We start from the raw sequence: 13,428 nt of genomic DNA on the forward strand, positions 1-13,428 counted from the left end.
AGCAAAACCAACTTGTGGGAGTGGCTTCTGGAAGCATGGGGTGAAATCTCTCCAGATTACCTCAGCAAATTAACTGCTAGAATGCCAAAGGTCTGCAATGCTGTAATTGCTGCAAAGGGAGCATTCTTTGACAAAAGCAAAGTTCTAAGTAGAAAATCATTATTTCATTGTTTATGTGCATGTCCGCCCCTCTCTTGTGAGACATGCACATAAAAAGCCGTCTTGCACAGCGTGTCCACATCGGGCAGCGCCTTTCTGAATCCTGCTCATATAGGTACTGTTCACATGATCAGGTTTTAAATACATTAGATAGGACTGCTCCGAGATGGGTATACCGTGACGTTGGTGGAGTGGCTTAGTATACATTTTTTGCAAAAAACGTATCAACTAAATACCCTGTTTTTGTTATCATCTTTTTACTAGCACTTGCTGTTTACTGTTATATGTATTTCTTACAACAGAGTATTTTTGCACGTTTGTCACAATGTGTTTTTTTCTGTGTTTAAAATTTTCAGTTTGTCTGATTTTTCTCTTTATAGGTATATTTTTGAGTAAAATGTAAATTGCTCTTTTCTTCTATAAAGCTACTGACAACATGTCTTTGAATTTCCAAGCACTAAATTTTGTATTTATTTTCAGAAAATGAGAAATGGTCAAAATCACAAATAAAGCAGTGCTTGCAGACCTCAAATAATGCTAACAAAACAAGTTTATAATCATTTAGAAACAACAATACTAATGTTTTATCTCAGGAAGAGTTCAGAAATCAATATTTTGTGGAATAACCATGATTTTTAATCACAGCTTTCATGCGTCTTGACATGCTTCCACCAGTCTTTCACACTGCTTTTGGGTGACCTTATGCCACTCCTGGTACAAAAATTTAAGCAGTTCTTCTTTGTTTGATGGCTTGTGACTATCCATCTTCCTCTTGATTACATTTCAGAGGTTTTCAGTGGGGTTCAGGTCTGGAGATTGGGCTGGCCATGACAGGGATTTGATGTGGTGGTCCTTCATCCACACATTGGTTGACCTAGCTGTGTGGCATGGCGCATTGTCCTGCTGGAAAAATCAGTCCTCAGAGTTAGGGAACATTGCCTGAGCAGAAGGAATCAACTGTTTTTCCAGGATAACCTTATATGCGGCTTGATTCATACGTCCTTTGCAAAGATTAACCTGCCCAATTCCAGCCTTGCTGAAGCATCCACAGATCATCACTGATCCTCCACCAAACTTCACAGTGGGTGTAAGACACTGTGGCTTGTACGTCTCTCCAGGTCTCCGTCTAACCGTTAGATGACTAGGTGTTGCGCAAAGCTGAAAATTAGACTCATCAGAGAAGATTACCTTACTCCAGTCCTCTATGCTCAAATCCTTATGGTCTCTGGCAAACTTCAGCCTGGTTCTCCTTTGATTCTCATTGATGAAAGTCTTCTTTCAAGCTTTACATGATTTGAGTCCTGCCTCTAGCCGCTTCCTGACCTCTGACGCCACGTAGGCGTCATGAAACTCTGTGACTTCCCGACCTGTGATGCCACATAGGTGTCAAAGTGGGATTGCGTTCCTGCGGGTCGGGTGACCGGGGTCACTGAAATGTCACCAGACCTGCAGGTACGTCAGGACCTGTAGTTGACCCCAGGGCGGGTGGCTTTGCCCCCACATGGCTACGATCGCTCTGGTGACCTCTGTGTCACCCTCCCAGATCTGATTGGAGCTAGTGTCCATGTGACGCTATCCATCCAATCAGCCTTATCCCGTCCGTGAAGCTGAAGAGCGAGGTCCCTGCCTGCTGCCCTGCTGCCGCCTGACTGCAATCTGCCACCGATACCATCCGGTACTCCCCTCTGCTGCCCTCCACTCCCCCCGCCGTCCGATTCCACCCCTCGACCTCTGCTCCCTACCCCGCCCCGGTGATCACCCCCCTGCCCCGGTGATCACCGTCCTGCCCCCCTGCTGCTGTCGGTTCCTGCATCTCCTCAGCCCCCTCCTGCCCCCCACACCTGACAGCCCACTCCTGCCCCAGTGATCATCTCTGATAAACTTTGAACCCTTATAACTTCCTAACAAAAAATTTTTTTCCCCAAAATTGTGTTGATGTAAAGTAGACATGTGGGAAATGTTATTTATTAACTATTTTGTGTCACATAACTCTCTCGTTTAACAAAATAAAAAAGCAAAATTGCATGATTTCCAAAATTTTTGCCAAATTTGTGATTTTTTCCACAAATAAACGCATATAAACGCAAAAGTTATCAACCTAAATTTACCACTAACATGAAGCCCAACATGTCACGAAAAAATATCAGAATCGCTAGGATCCGTTGAAGCGTTCCTGAGTTATTACCTCATAAAGGGACACTGGTCAGAATTGCAAAAAATGGCCAGGTCAGTAAGGTCAAAATACCCCAGCTGGCATTTGACATTCTTTTTGTGGGTCACTTGATGTCATCGTGCGGTTGCTGAGTGACATTCGAATAAGATGACGGTCATCCGGGTCAGTGGAGAGTCGTTTTCGCCCTCTGCCGGTCTGTAGCTTTGTTGTCCCCAATGTCTGCTGCTTGACCTTGTTGTAATTGACTGCTGTCTTAGAAATTTTAAGGATGGAGGCAGCATGACGCTCACTGTATCCCTCTGCTAGTAAAGCCAGAATTGAGCCCTTCTTTTCCTCACTCAAGACTTTTCTTTTCAACTCCTGTGGCATGGTTAAAAGTTATTTTTTCATTCCTATTATTTTTGGGATATTACTAGCACTTGTTTTGCCATCCAGCTTGTCCTATTGCAAGAGGATTGTGAACACCACAGCAGGGTTTTTTATACTTTCCTTTGTTAAATAAGATTTGGTTCAGGTGATCACCTAATCAGAAGCACATTAAGTAAAATGAGGTGTACTCTGGTTGTAATTCAGGTGACACTGGAATGGAATGGCTGTCAGACATGTAGAGAAGCTGATTTTTATAAAACCGTGCAGTAGTCTCTTAATTTTTGCCAGAGTTGTGTGTGTATATATATATATATATATTCCCCAAAGTTTTTATTTTTAAATCTGATTTGCAGCAAATAGCAATGCTTCAAAGCCTCCAATTGCCCTAATAATGCGTTTGTCACTCTCTGAGGTCTCCTAGGTAGTGATGAGCGAGTATACTCGTTGCTCGGCTTTTCCCTGAACATGCTCGGATGTACTCTGAGTATTTTGGCATGCTCAGAGATTTGGTTTTCGTCGTCTCAGCTGCATGATTTGCGGCTGCTAGACAGGCTGAATACATGTGAAGAATGCCTGTTTGTTAGGGAATTCCCACATGTATTCAGGCTGTCTAGCAGCCGTAAATCATGTAGCTACTTCAACAAAAACTAAATCTCCGAGCAAAAAACTCGGAGGACACCCGAGCATGCTTGGGAAAACCCGAGCAACGAGTATACTCGCTCATCACTACTCCTAGGATAATATTGAACCCCTTTTCAAGGAGTTTTTTTTAACATGACAACGACAACGCCGCATTTTGTTTGTTCTGTTGTGAGCAGCCTAATCTTACTACCATGGCCTGCAGCGTCTCTGAACGTGACTCTTATTAAGCACATCTTAGACATCATTGGTCAACAATTGCAAAGAGAGCTGCCAGCAGCAGATCTTGATGATTTGCGACCAAATGACCTTTCAGGTGGTAGAGCAGTCCTTCGACAGCCATTAAAATACTCACTGATAACTTGAAAAGTTGTGTAAGTGTGTGTATTTCAGCTCATACTCAGTGCTGAATAAATCAAGATGTTTTAAACATTTTGCTTCTATTTTTTTCACCATTTGCTTATCCTTAACATGTTTATTGGTCCTCGTATTTTCATGATTCCACAATTTTTCCATCTTTTAGCTGCAATTTCAGTGTTCAATTGCAACAACTAGAAAGAAGAGTTGTAGAATTATGTAAATTACAGGATCAATAAACATGTTAATGATATGCAAATGATGAATATATATATATATATATATATATATATACATACTTTGTAAAGGATCAGCTCTCTGATTGCTGGTGCACAAACGAGGATCCAGTTCTTTGGTTTGAAACAAATGAGCGGTTTATTTAGTGTGCTTAAACACTCAAGGTTGACAAAACATGGCAGCCTTTTCTGGTACACAGGGATTATATAATAATAAATAGTCCATTTAGGCGTATGGGTGCATCCGTTCCTACACACTCACTGCTTGTCAGGATCTGACTAACACCAACATAGATGTTTCCACCTTTACTCCCAGACACTGAATGAGGCAGTTAAACTGCCTTATATACCCCGTTCCAAATACTGGAACTAGAGGTAAGGAAACGACCAGTCCCTCCCAGCTCTGTGACTGTTCCTACAGCCCAGCCCCAAAATCCAGGCCCATTAAAAACCACCTCTCATAACTATATGTGCTGGAGACTGCTTCTCCGGGTCCTACATCATTGAGGCTTGGCACCTCGGTGACACATACCTCCTGTCCACGACCTGTCCAGCTGCCACCTTGCAATATATGTTATATATGCATATATTTATAATATATTACAATGTTTTATTTTTCAGATGAAATATTATGACTCTATTAAAGCTGTTGTTTCTGCATCAAATGATGAATCTACGGCTTTAGTAATTGGTGAGTTGGGAAATGATAACCATATTACTACAGTACTATATATAAGAACTACAATGTGTCAACCCAGTTTGACAATGGTAAATAGGGACCGAATACCAGGGAGCAGTATTTTGGACTACAAACTATGTTTCCCAGTAACCAGTGTTGTGGCTCTCTTGCAGTACAGATATCTTCCTTTCTAATGGCAGAGATCATCATAAGAGCAAATATCTACTTATAGTTGTGTGAAAAACTGTTTTCCCCTTCCTGATTTCCTATTCTTTTGCATGTTTATCACACTTAAATGTTTCAGATCACAAAAAAAATGTATATACTAGACAAAGATAACATAAGTAAACACAAAATTAAGGTGTTTATTATTAAGGGAAAAAGAAATCCAAACCTACAAGGTCCTGTGTGAAAAAAGTGATTGCCCCCTAAACCTAATAACTGGTTGGTCCAAACTTAGCAGCAACAACTGCAATCAAGCTATAACTGGCAATGAGTCTTTTACAAAGCTCTGGAGGAATTTTGGCCCACTCATCTTTGTATGTTTTTAATACTCTTCAATTTCACAGTTATGCTAAAATAAATGTCTTCTCTTACCAAACTAAATTTAATGGTTCCCAGGATCCTGTCATAAATTGTCATCTTACATTTGTTCTATTGTAGGTTGTACGGTTGGGACAACGAATGTAGAGCAGCAGATGAAGGATATAAAAGATCATGTGAAGGGACGACGAGGAGCGTTAACACCTGGACCACCACAGAGGAGAGCACGTGGAGACCAAACAGTATTTCGCATCTATAAAGGGGTGAAAACTTTTGCATTCTGCAAGAAGAACAGTCTGGTTGTAACAGGAGGAATGGATCGCATTATTAGACTGTGGAACCTTTATGTGCCTGCGTAAGATCACTTAAATCATTTGTGATTTTTCTTTTTTGTCTTTGTCACTTTTCTATTTTTGGCTTGTGGTGTTCACTGGCTTTTTTTTAAGCCAAATTCATCAAAATGGCTTATGGGGTTCATGAATTTGGTGCAAAAAAAATCTTTCTTTTTGTCTTAATCATCTTTTGTGACTTTATAGTGCAAAAAGTTTCCTAATTCTTTAAAATATTGCAACTTAGTCTTCAACTGCATCAAATGAAAAATATGGCAAACTTACCCCCAGCAGGGACAGGAGTGAGCTTTGCCTGAAAAATGCGACATTTGAAAACCTTGCAGTACATGAATCTAATACATTTATATAGGCAAAGTAACAAATAAAAAAAACACATGGGCCCCAATTCATCAAGACCGGTGATTTTCACATCGGACTTGATGAGACGGTGTGCTGGAGTCAGATGTTCCTGATTCATTAAGAGGTCTGCGCCTCGCTGTATGCCTCATCAGAAGTCTTACTCCAGTCAAAGATTGGAATAAGATTTCTAGTGTACATGAATGCATTAGTTTTCCATGAATTAGATGAGCTGTGGCGTCACAACCCCACCACGCCTCTGTCCTACCCCATTTTGGCAAAACTGGCATAAAATCGCCAAAAGTCACAATATTATTGCCTAACTTTGAGACTTTTCCAAGTGATTTACACCATAATTCTGACACAATCACTTTGATGATTCTGCCTATGGCTATGTGCACACGTTGCGGATTCTGCTGCGGATCCGGCCCTGCGGACCCGCAGCGGTGTACAGTACCATGTTAGCCTATGCAAAACAAAAACCGCTGTGCAGATGCTGCAGATTTCCGCGCAGTTTTGCTGCAGATTACAATCCACAGCATGTCAATTGTTTGTGCGGAATCCGCAGCGGTTTCACACCTTATCCTTATGAGGTGTGAAACCGCAGGGCAAAACCACAGGCTAATCCGCAGATAAACCGCAGGACTTTTGTCCTGCAGATTTCACCAAATCCATGCGGAAAAATCCGCAGATCAATCCGCAGCGTGTGCACATAGCCTTAGGGTCCGATTCCTCATTTGTTGGTTTAAGGCCTCTTTCACACATCAGGTTTTCGCCGTCAGGCGTGATCCGGCGCTTTTGACAGAAACCGGATCCGGCAAAATGCAATGCCGGATCCGGTTTCCCCCCCATTGACTTGCATTTGCGCCGGATCGCGCCGGATGGCCATGCGTTTCATCCGGTTTTCGCCGGATCCGGCAATGTGTCGCGATCCGGCGTCTGGAAAAAACGGCTACTGTAACGTTTTTTGTCTCCGGCGAAAAAGCCGGACCCGCCGGATCCGGCGCGTCCGGCCTTTTCACACAATGAAAGCCTATGAGCGCCGCAATGCGCCTGATCCGGCGAAAGCCGGATCCGGTGGCCGGATCCGTTTTTTTTGGTCTGAGCATGCTCAGTAGCTCTGCCCACAAGACATATATAAAAGCAAGACAGTGGGACCCACAGCCACACCCAACATGCCACCCAAGAAAGCAACCAAGCGCAGCAGGAAAAGGCAGGAGACCACTGCAGCACCATCAGCACCACCACCACCCCAAATGGAGCAGCAAATGGAACATGCTGAGGAGGGGAGTCCAGCAGCAGATTAGAGACGGTAATTATCAAATCCCCCATTCCTCCAAACTAGGGCCATGGAATATCAAGATATTCATTGGCCCTTTGTTTCTCTTTATTCAACAGCCGCCCAAGAGATGCAGCAGCAGCAGCAGCAGAAATGGCATCACTGGCAGCAGCAACAGCAGCAGCAATACCCACAGCCATGGAGTCTGGCCATCAACAGGACAGCACATCTTCTTCTGGGTGCCCTCCCTCGCATCGTCAGCGTTTGACGGTAAGTTTTTATTTCCAAAATCCATCATCTCTGTAATATATGTCTATTCATTGCCTTTTATTTCAAAACAGGAATCACAAGATGAAGAGGAGCTCCCAGAAGAAGAAGGAAGGGGTGGACAGACACCTGGAGTGGGCTCACAATTGGTAAGTTTTTTGCATCAAACGCAGAAACACAACATCACACTACACACAACACATAGAAAACAATGTTCTGCAGACCACACACAGCAAACAAATGCCTACATCCAAAGACATAACATTTTTTGTTTTCTTCTCTAGTCTTCCCAATCTGGTGCTCGGCCAAGAGGTCCTCGCAGTGCCTCCCAGGGTCGTCGGCGACAGCAGCGCGGCGGTCACCAGCGTGTAAGTATAAATATTTTTGCTTTGTTTTTTTGCACTTTTTATTTCATTTCTTTTGTGGAGCCTAATTATGTTATTTTTGTCTTTTTCTTTAACAGCCTTCACAGCGTGCTCCCGACTCTGACGGTGAGGATGGAGGACTCGATGTGGACCACCTCATCGATCTCGTCAGAGAAAGGGAGCCGCTCTGGAATATGGCTGACCGCCGCCACGCTGACCTTATCGTTACCCGACGACTCTGGGAGGAAATCTGTTCGCTCCTTGTGGGCCGCTGGGAGGACCTCGATGTTCGGGCCCAGATTAAAGAGCGTAAGTATATACAGTACCGGTTGCTTGATGTAAACCAGTGTTTCCCGAACTCCAGTCCTCGTGGTCCCCACGGATCATGTGTTCAGGATTTCTATTTACTATGGAAATCCTGAAAACATGACCCCTGGGGACCATGAGGACTGGAGTTTGTGAAACACTGATGTTGTATACTAACCACTCCTTTCTCGTTTCAGGGAACAGAATTGTGAATCGGTGGCGGTCTGTGAGGGATCGTTTCAAGAAGGAGTTCAATAAAGAGATGCGGGCCCCGAGTGGATCTGGAGGACGCAGGAGCAAGTACAAGTACGCAGAAGCCCTGTCGTTCCTCCGGGAAACAATGGTCACTAGAAGGTAAATATTACACACCACATGTGAAAAAAAATGTTAGATGTAACTTTTTTTTTTCAGCCAGGGCCATACCATGTCAGTATTTTAATTGTTTTTTTTTCTCTTTATTCCACAGCACGGTGAGCAGCACTCGGGAGCCTGCATGATTGGACCCTTCTGAGGCGATCCCTGAGGAGACCGGCACCGAGGGACACTTCGACCTCCCCGGTACATCTGCACCTTCCCAGCCTTCCCACACATTCGACCCATCTGTCCCATCCACCAGCACAAGAGCATCGTGGCCGCCTACATTACATGAAGCTGCTGGTGAGGAGATCGCTTTCCCTTTACCCCACCCTTCTGCCCCTGCCACCTCTAGTACACCTGCGGGTACTGGGCGACAGCGGCAGAGGGGTCAGGAAAAGAGTTATGCGCAAGAGTTCTTGCATCTGAATGCATCTTTCCAGAACTGTCTAAAAGTCTTGTCAGAGCAAATCTCCGCAGGCTTTCAGCAGATCAACTCCAGCATTCTGGAGGTGAAGACACTTCTGCAAACCATGCATTCAGAAGCAAGATCTTCGCCAAACCACACCTTTTTCAGGTCTGTTGTGGAGCGCATGGCAACACTATCTCCTACCCAGCAGATGCATGTAATGCATTCGTGCCACGGTGCTCTACAGCAGGTTACCTCCCAACCTCCACCTCCCACCACTGTAGTTCCTCCACCTGCACCCCCTCCAGCCACTTTCCATCCTCCCCCTCCTATTACATCTGCACCCCCTCCAGCCACTTTCCATCCTCCCCCTCCTATTACATCTGCACCCCCTCCAGCCACTTTCCATCCTCCCCCTCCTATTACATACCAGCAACCTCACCAGTACCAGCAACCTCCCCAGTACCAGACATCTCCCCACTTCCAGCAACCTGCCCCGTACCAAACTCCTTCCCCGTACCAAACTCCTTCCCCATACAACTTTCCATCAACATCATCTGCTCCTACAGTCCCTGCCCAACCCTCCACTCCACCGCCCACCACCTCTTCTGCCTCCCACATGTCCACCCATTCTGTAGCTTTTTCCACACCTTCACCTCTAACTGTTCCTTCCCCACCACGATCCCAGTCCTCTCTCCACACACCCAGTGTCGAAGTGTCCCGCAGCCCCTCCAGCAGTATTTCCACCCCACACTACACAGATTTGTAATGTGTGTTTTTTAATAAAAATGCCCATTGGGTTTAAAACCTTTATTAAAAAAGTTTTTTGCACTTTAAAAACATTTTACAAAAAAAAAAAATTTTTAAATAAAAGTTAAATTATCGTTTCACAATGGTTGTCTGTCATTTCTTTCTGCGGCGAACTGTGTTTAAAAAAAAGGTTAAATACAGGGTATTTCAAAGGTAAAAAGGTATTCAAAACCAGGTATATAACTGTGGGTAAATTTTAGCTTTTTGCCACAGTTGTGTTCCTGGTTGTGTTTGAAGCAAAGTATTTCACCTAAAAAGTTGTGTTTATTGTTGGTGATTTCCTACCAATGAACACAACTTTTGTAAAAGGTGAAATACTTTGCATAAAACACAACCAGGTACACACCTGTGGCCTAAAGCTAAAAATAGTAAGACCATGACAAGATAGCCAACTTTGGTTGGCAAAGGTATATACTGTTGGTCCAGAAGGTACACAAGTTTGGTTAGGGCACAAATCTTTCACACTCTGTCATCCTGCCAGTGTACTCTGCCTTGAGGTGACATAAAGTATAGTGCAAAATTGTCCCTCATTACTGAAACCGTCACAGAACTTCTAGTGGTAATATTTCCAATGACAACATCCATCTTCGCCAGTAACTTGCTCTTCTCTCCAACCTGCACTTTCTCCTCTACAACCTGTCAAAGAAGGGCTGTAGGAACATGCTATATATAGTTTTCCAGTAGCCAATCCCGTTCGGAAGGCCACAAGGGTCAATTTTAAAAACCGGATCCGGCGTAATCCGTCGAAAAACGGATAGAAAAACGGATGAACCGGATGAGACGGATCCGGTTTTGTCTGTCAAGAACAAGACGGATCCGGCAGAAAACCTGATCCGGCACATCAGGTTTTACAAAACATTTGCCGGATCCGGCATTCCGGCACGACGCCGGATCGCGCCTGACGCCGAAAACCTGATGTGTGAAAGTAGCCTAAGGCTGAGTGCACACGTACTTTTTGGCCCTGCGGATTTTTCCGCGCAGAATGGAAGAAATCTGCAGGTCAAATGACCTGCATTTTTCCTGCGGATTTCTCCCATTTTTGATGCGGTTTTCATGCGGTTTTTGTGCGGTTTTCCATTGCCGTTTTCCCCCTGCGGAATTGGTGACAGGGGAGATGGAAAACCGCACAAAAGTAGTAACATGCTGCGGATTTTGTACCGCGGGAAAACCGCGCGGAAAAATCCACAGCGTCTGCACAGCGTTATTTTTTTACATTGATTTTAAGGCTACTGTACATCACAATGCAGAAATGCAACGTTTCTGCGCGGTAAAATCCGCTGCGGAACCGCTGCAAATCTGTATCGTGTGCACACAGCCTTAAGTTACATGTCTTTCTTGTGGTTTTCAATGCTGCTTTTTGCTCCCAATTTTTCAAAATAATCCAGGAAGGATAAAGAAATGTGGTTCCTCCTGACGCTGCTGCAGAGGATGACGAGCCAGATCATAAGATTTTTTATTATTTCTTAATGGTAACAAGACTTTGTGTTTCTGGGACGATCAGTTCCCATCATCAGGTAAAATTAGACAAGAAGCCAGTCACAATTTTTTATATCAATCTGGAACATTATACCAGAAGTAAAGGTTTTTTTTTACTTAACCCATTCCTGACAGAAACACTGTACTATTATGCATCATCTATTCGAATAAAAAAAAAAAACAGCCTACGCAGATACATAAAACACTTAAAATAATTTTAACCCTAGCATAAAAGGTATTACTGCATATTTTAAAAAATTGCACATCAATTATTAGGACTATATAGTGTCATTGTCACATGTTTTCTATACATTCATTCAAATCATCCGGGATAATCTGCACAATTTAAAAATCCAAAATAATTCTCTGTTTGTTACTCTCAGGAACCCATCATAAAATTTCTCTGAAATCTGCTTTAATATCAGTAATTGCAAACAGTCTGGATTTTTTTTTATCTAAATGGAGAAAATGGCTAGAAGAACTGTGAGTTGTTACTCCATTTCTTACATTTGATCTATGCTTGTTCATCCTGATGTGAACAGGCTGATAGTACATCCTACATATTGCAAGTTGTCAACTATAACAATTTAAAACTTGCTTCGTTAAAAAGGTTTCCTCCGGGATCATAGAGCAAAAATTTTTCAACCATTTAAAACCATTTCACACCATTGGCATTGAAGTGGACGGATCGTCCCAGAAACGCGTGGTCTTGTTACCATTAAAAATAATAATAATAATTTAAAAAATCATACTTACTGGTTCAAGTTCACGGAGAAACCGCATTTCATCCTCCTTCCTGGATTATCCTTTGGTTCCTTGCCTTGCAATTGGGACAGGCGGTCGGTGCAGCAGCACAACGATTCCAGGTGAGCAACTCCATCCTAGAGTTTTTGCACCTCCAAATTGATTCACACATATATATAGAGTGCCTCCGTTTTTTTCTGTTTAGATTTTTTCAAAATGGCGCCTGTGGTTCAAGAATTTAGTGCAAAAAAATTGTATTTTTTTTAATCTTGTCAAATCAAACAGTTTTTGAAAAATGATGCAGAAATTGAGCCAAAATAGCTGCCTTACATAAAAGTCACAATTGTTAAATTGATCTAAAACATGTGGAAAAGCCACACTGATGTAAAAAATTTTAAAAAAAAATCTAAACTACATAAGACAACTTTTTAAAAAAAGAATTTGTGAATGGTTTGATGAATTTGTTGCGAATCAAAAACTCAGTAATTGAGAGCTATTCATGCCAAAAAACTGGCAAAAATTCAGTAATGAATCGGACCTTTAAAGGGCAATTATTAAGCCCACAATTAAAGAGCAAATTAATTCAGAAAATGGAGAAATACCAAAGAGATATCAGGGCCTATATCTATGTAGCAGGAGCAGTAGTCTTTTACGAGTTCAGTGTTGAACACAATTTTACAGTTAACATACTGTATGTATTTTACATTATAGTCCAGAGCTGCATTCGCAATTCTGCTGGTTACTATTTAGAATGAGCAGAAATGTATACTATGGTGCACAGTTTTCTGGGAGATATATTTTCCTATATTAACATGCTGCATTGATTGGTGTAAAGATGTCAGATCACACTAAGTGAGTCTCATTGATGTTCATAGGAGAGCAACAGGCATGCTCCGCGGCCATACAGCCCCCATATTTTTCCTTGATATCTCGTCAGAAGATAACAAGATCTTTTCAGTTGCAACAGACAATACAGTAAAGGTAAGATCATGTATAATACAGACATGTAAACACCACTAAACATAAGACCAGATGGAGATATTGTCCGAAGTGACTCTTTTAAAGGAAACTGGGGTCTCAGGACCTCCCCTCAGTGAGACAGAGCAATCCATTTGCTTATCTCAAAATGTGATTACTAATTATATAATTGATTCATAATTATAGAAAAAAAAATTAGGTTATGTACACCTTCGCAAATTTTTTTTTGTTTGTGTCTAAAATGCAAAGATTGATGGCTTTCTAAATAATCTTCATAAAATGTCTACCACTTTGCTGCGGCAGATAGTCTTTAAGTTCTTTATGTAGTTGACAGAGCTGTTGCTCATGACCGTTCTTTGCATTCCTCCTCCCTTCTCAGTGTTAGGGCTCATACCCATTTGAGGAAAAAAAAAAACGGTCCGATTTCCGACCCGAAAAAATAGACGAAAACTATTCAAATGTCATGCGAGTGTAATGCGATTTCAGCGCAATTTTTCCACGGAACATCCGTATGACATGCGTATGCAATCCGTATGCAATGCGGATATATATTAGATAGATAGATTAAAAGCCGACAAATGATCTGCCGCGTACAGTAT

The 13,428-nt window shown here is 42.5% G+C and overlaps 1 protein-coding gene across 1 annotated transcript in view; it reads left to right on the top strand.

Annotated features, from left to right (window-relative positions):
- LOC141096506 (cilia- and flagella-associated protein 337-like) overlaps nucleotides 1-13,428 on the top strand; it is a 240,204-nt gene that overhangs the window by 74,845 nt on the left and 151,931 nt on the right. Inside the window, exons 12-14 of the mRNA XM_073583172.1 lie at nucleotides 4,555-4,624; nucleotides 5,276-5,510; nucleotides 12,727-12,832. Coding sequence (XP_073439273.1) covers nucleotides 4,555-4,624; nucleotides 5,276-5,510; nucleotides 12,727-12,832 — 411 coding nt within the window. The remainder of the gene's footprint in view (nucleotides 1-4,554; nucleotides 4,625-5,275; nucleotides 5,511-12,726; nucleotides 12,833-13,428) is intronic.

This window comes from Dendrobates tinctorius, unplaced genomic scaffold (genome assembly GCF_039654945.1).
Source record: "Dendrobates tinctorius isolate UK_male_01 unplaced genomic scaffold, ASM3965494v1 ptg000075l, whole genome shotgun sequence".
NCBI classification, from domain to species: Eukaryota; Metazoa; Chordata; class Amphibia; order Anura; family Dendrobatidae; genus Dendrobates; species Dendrobates tinctorius.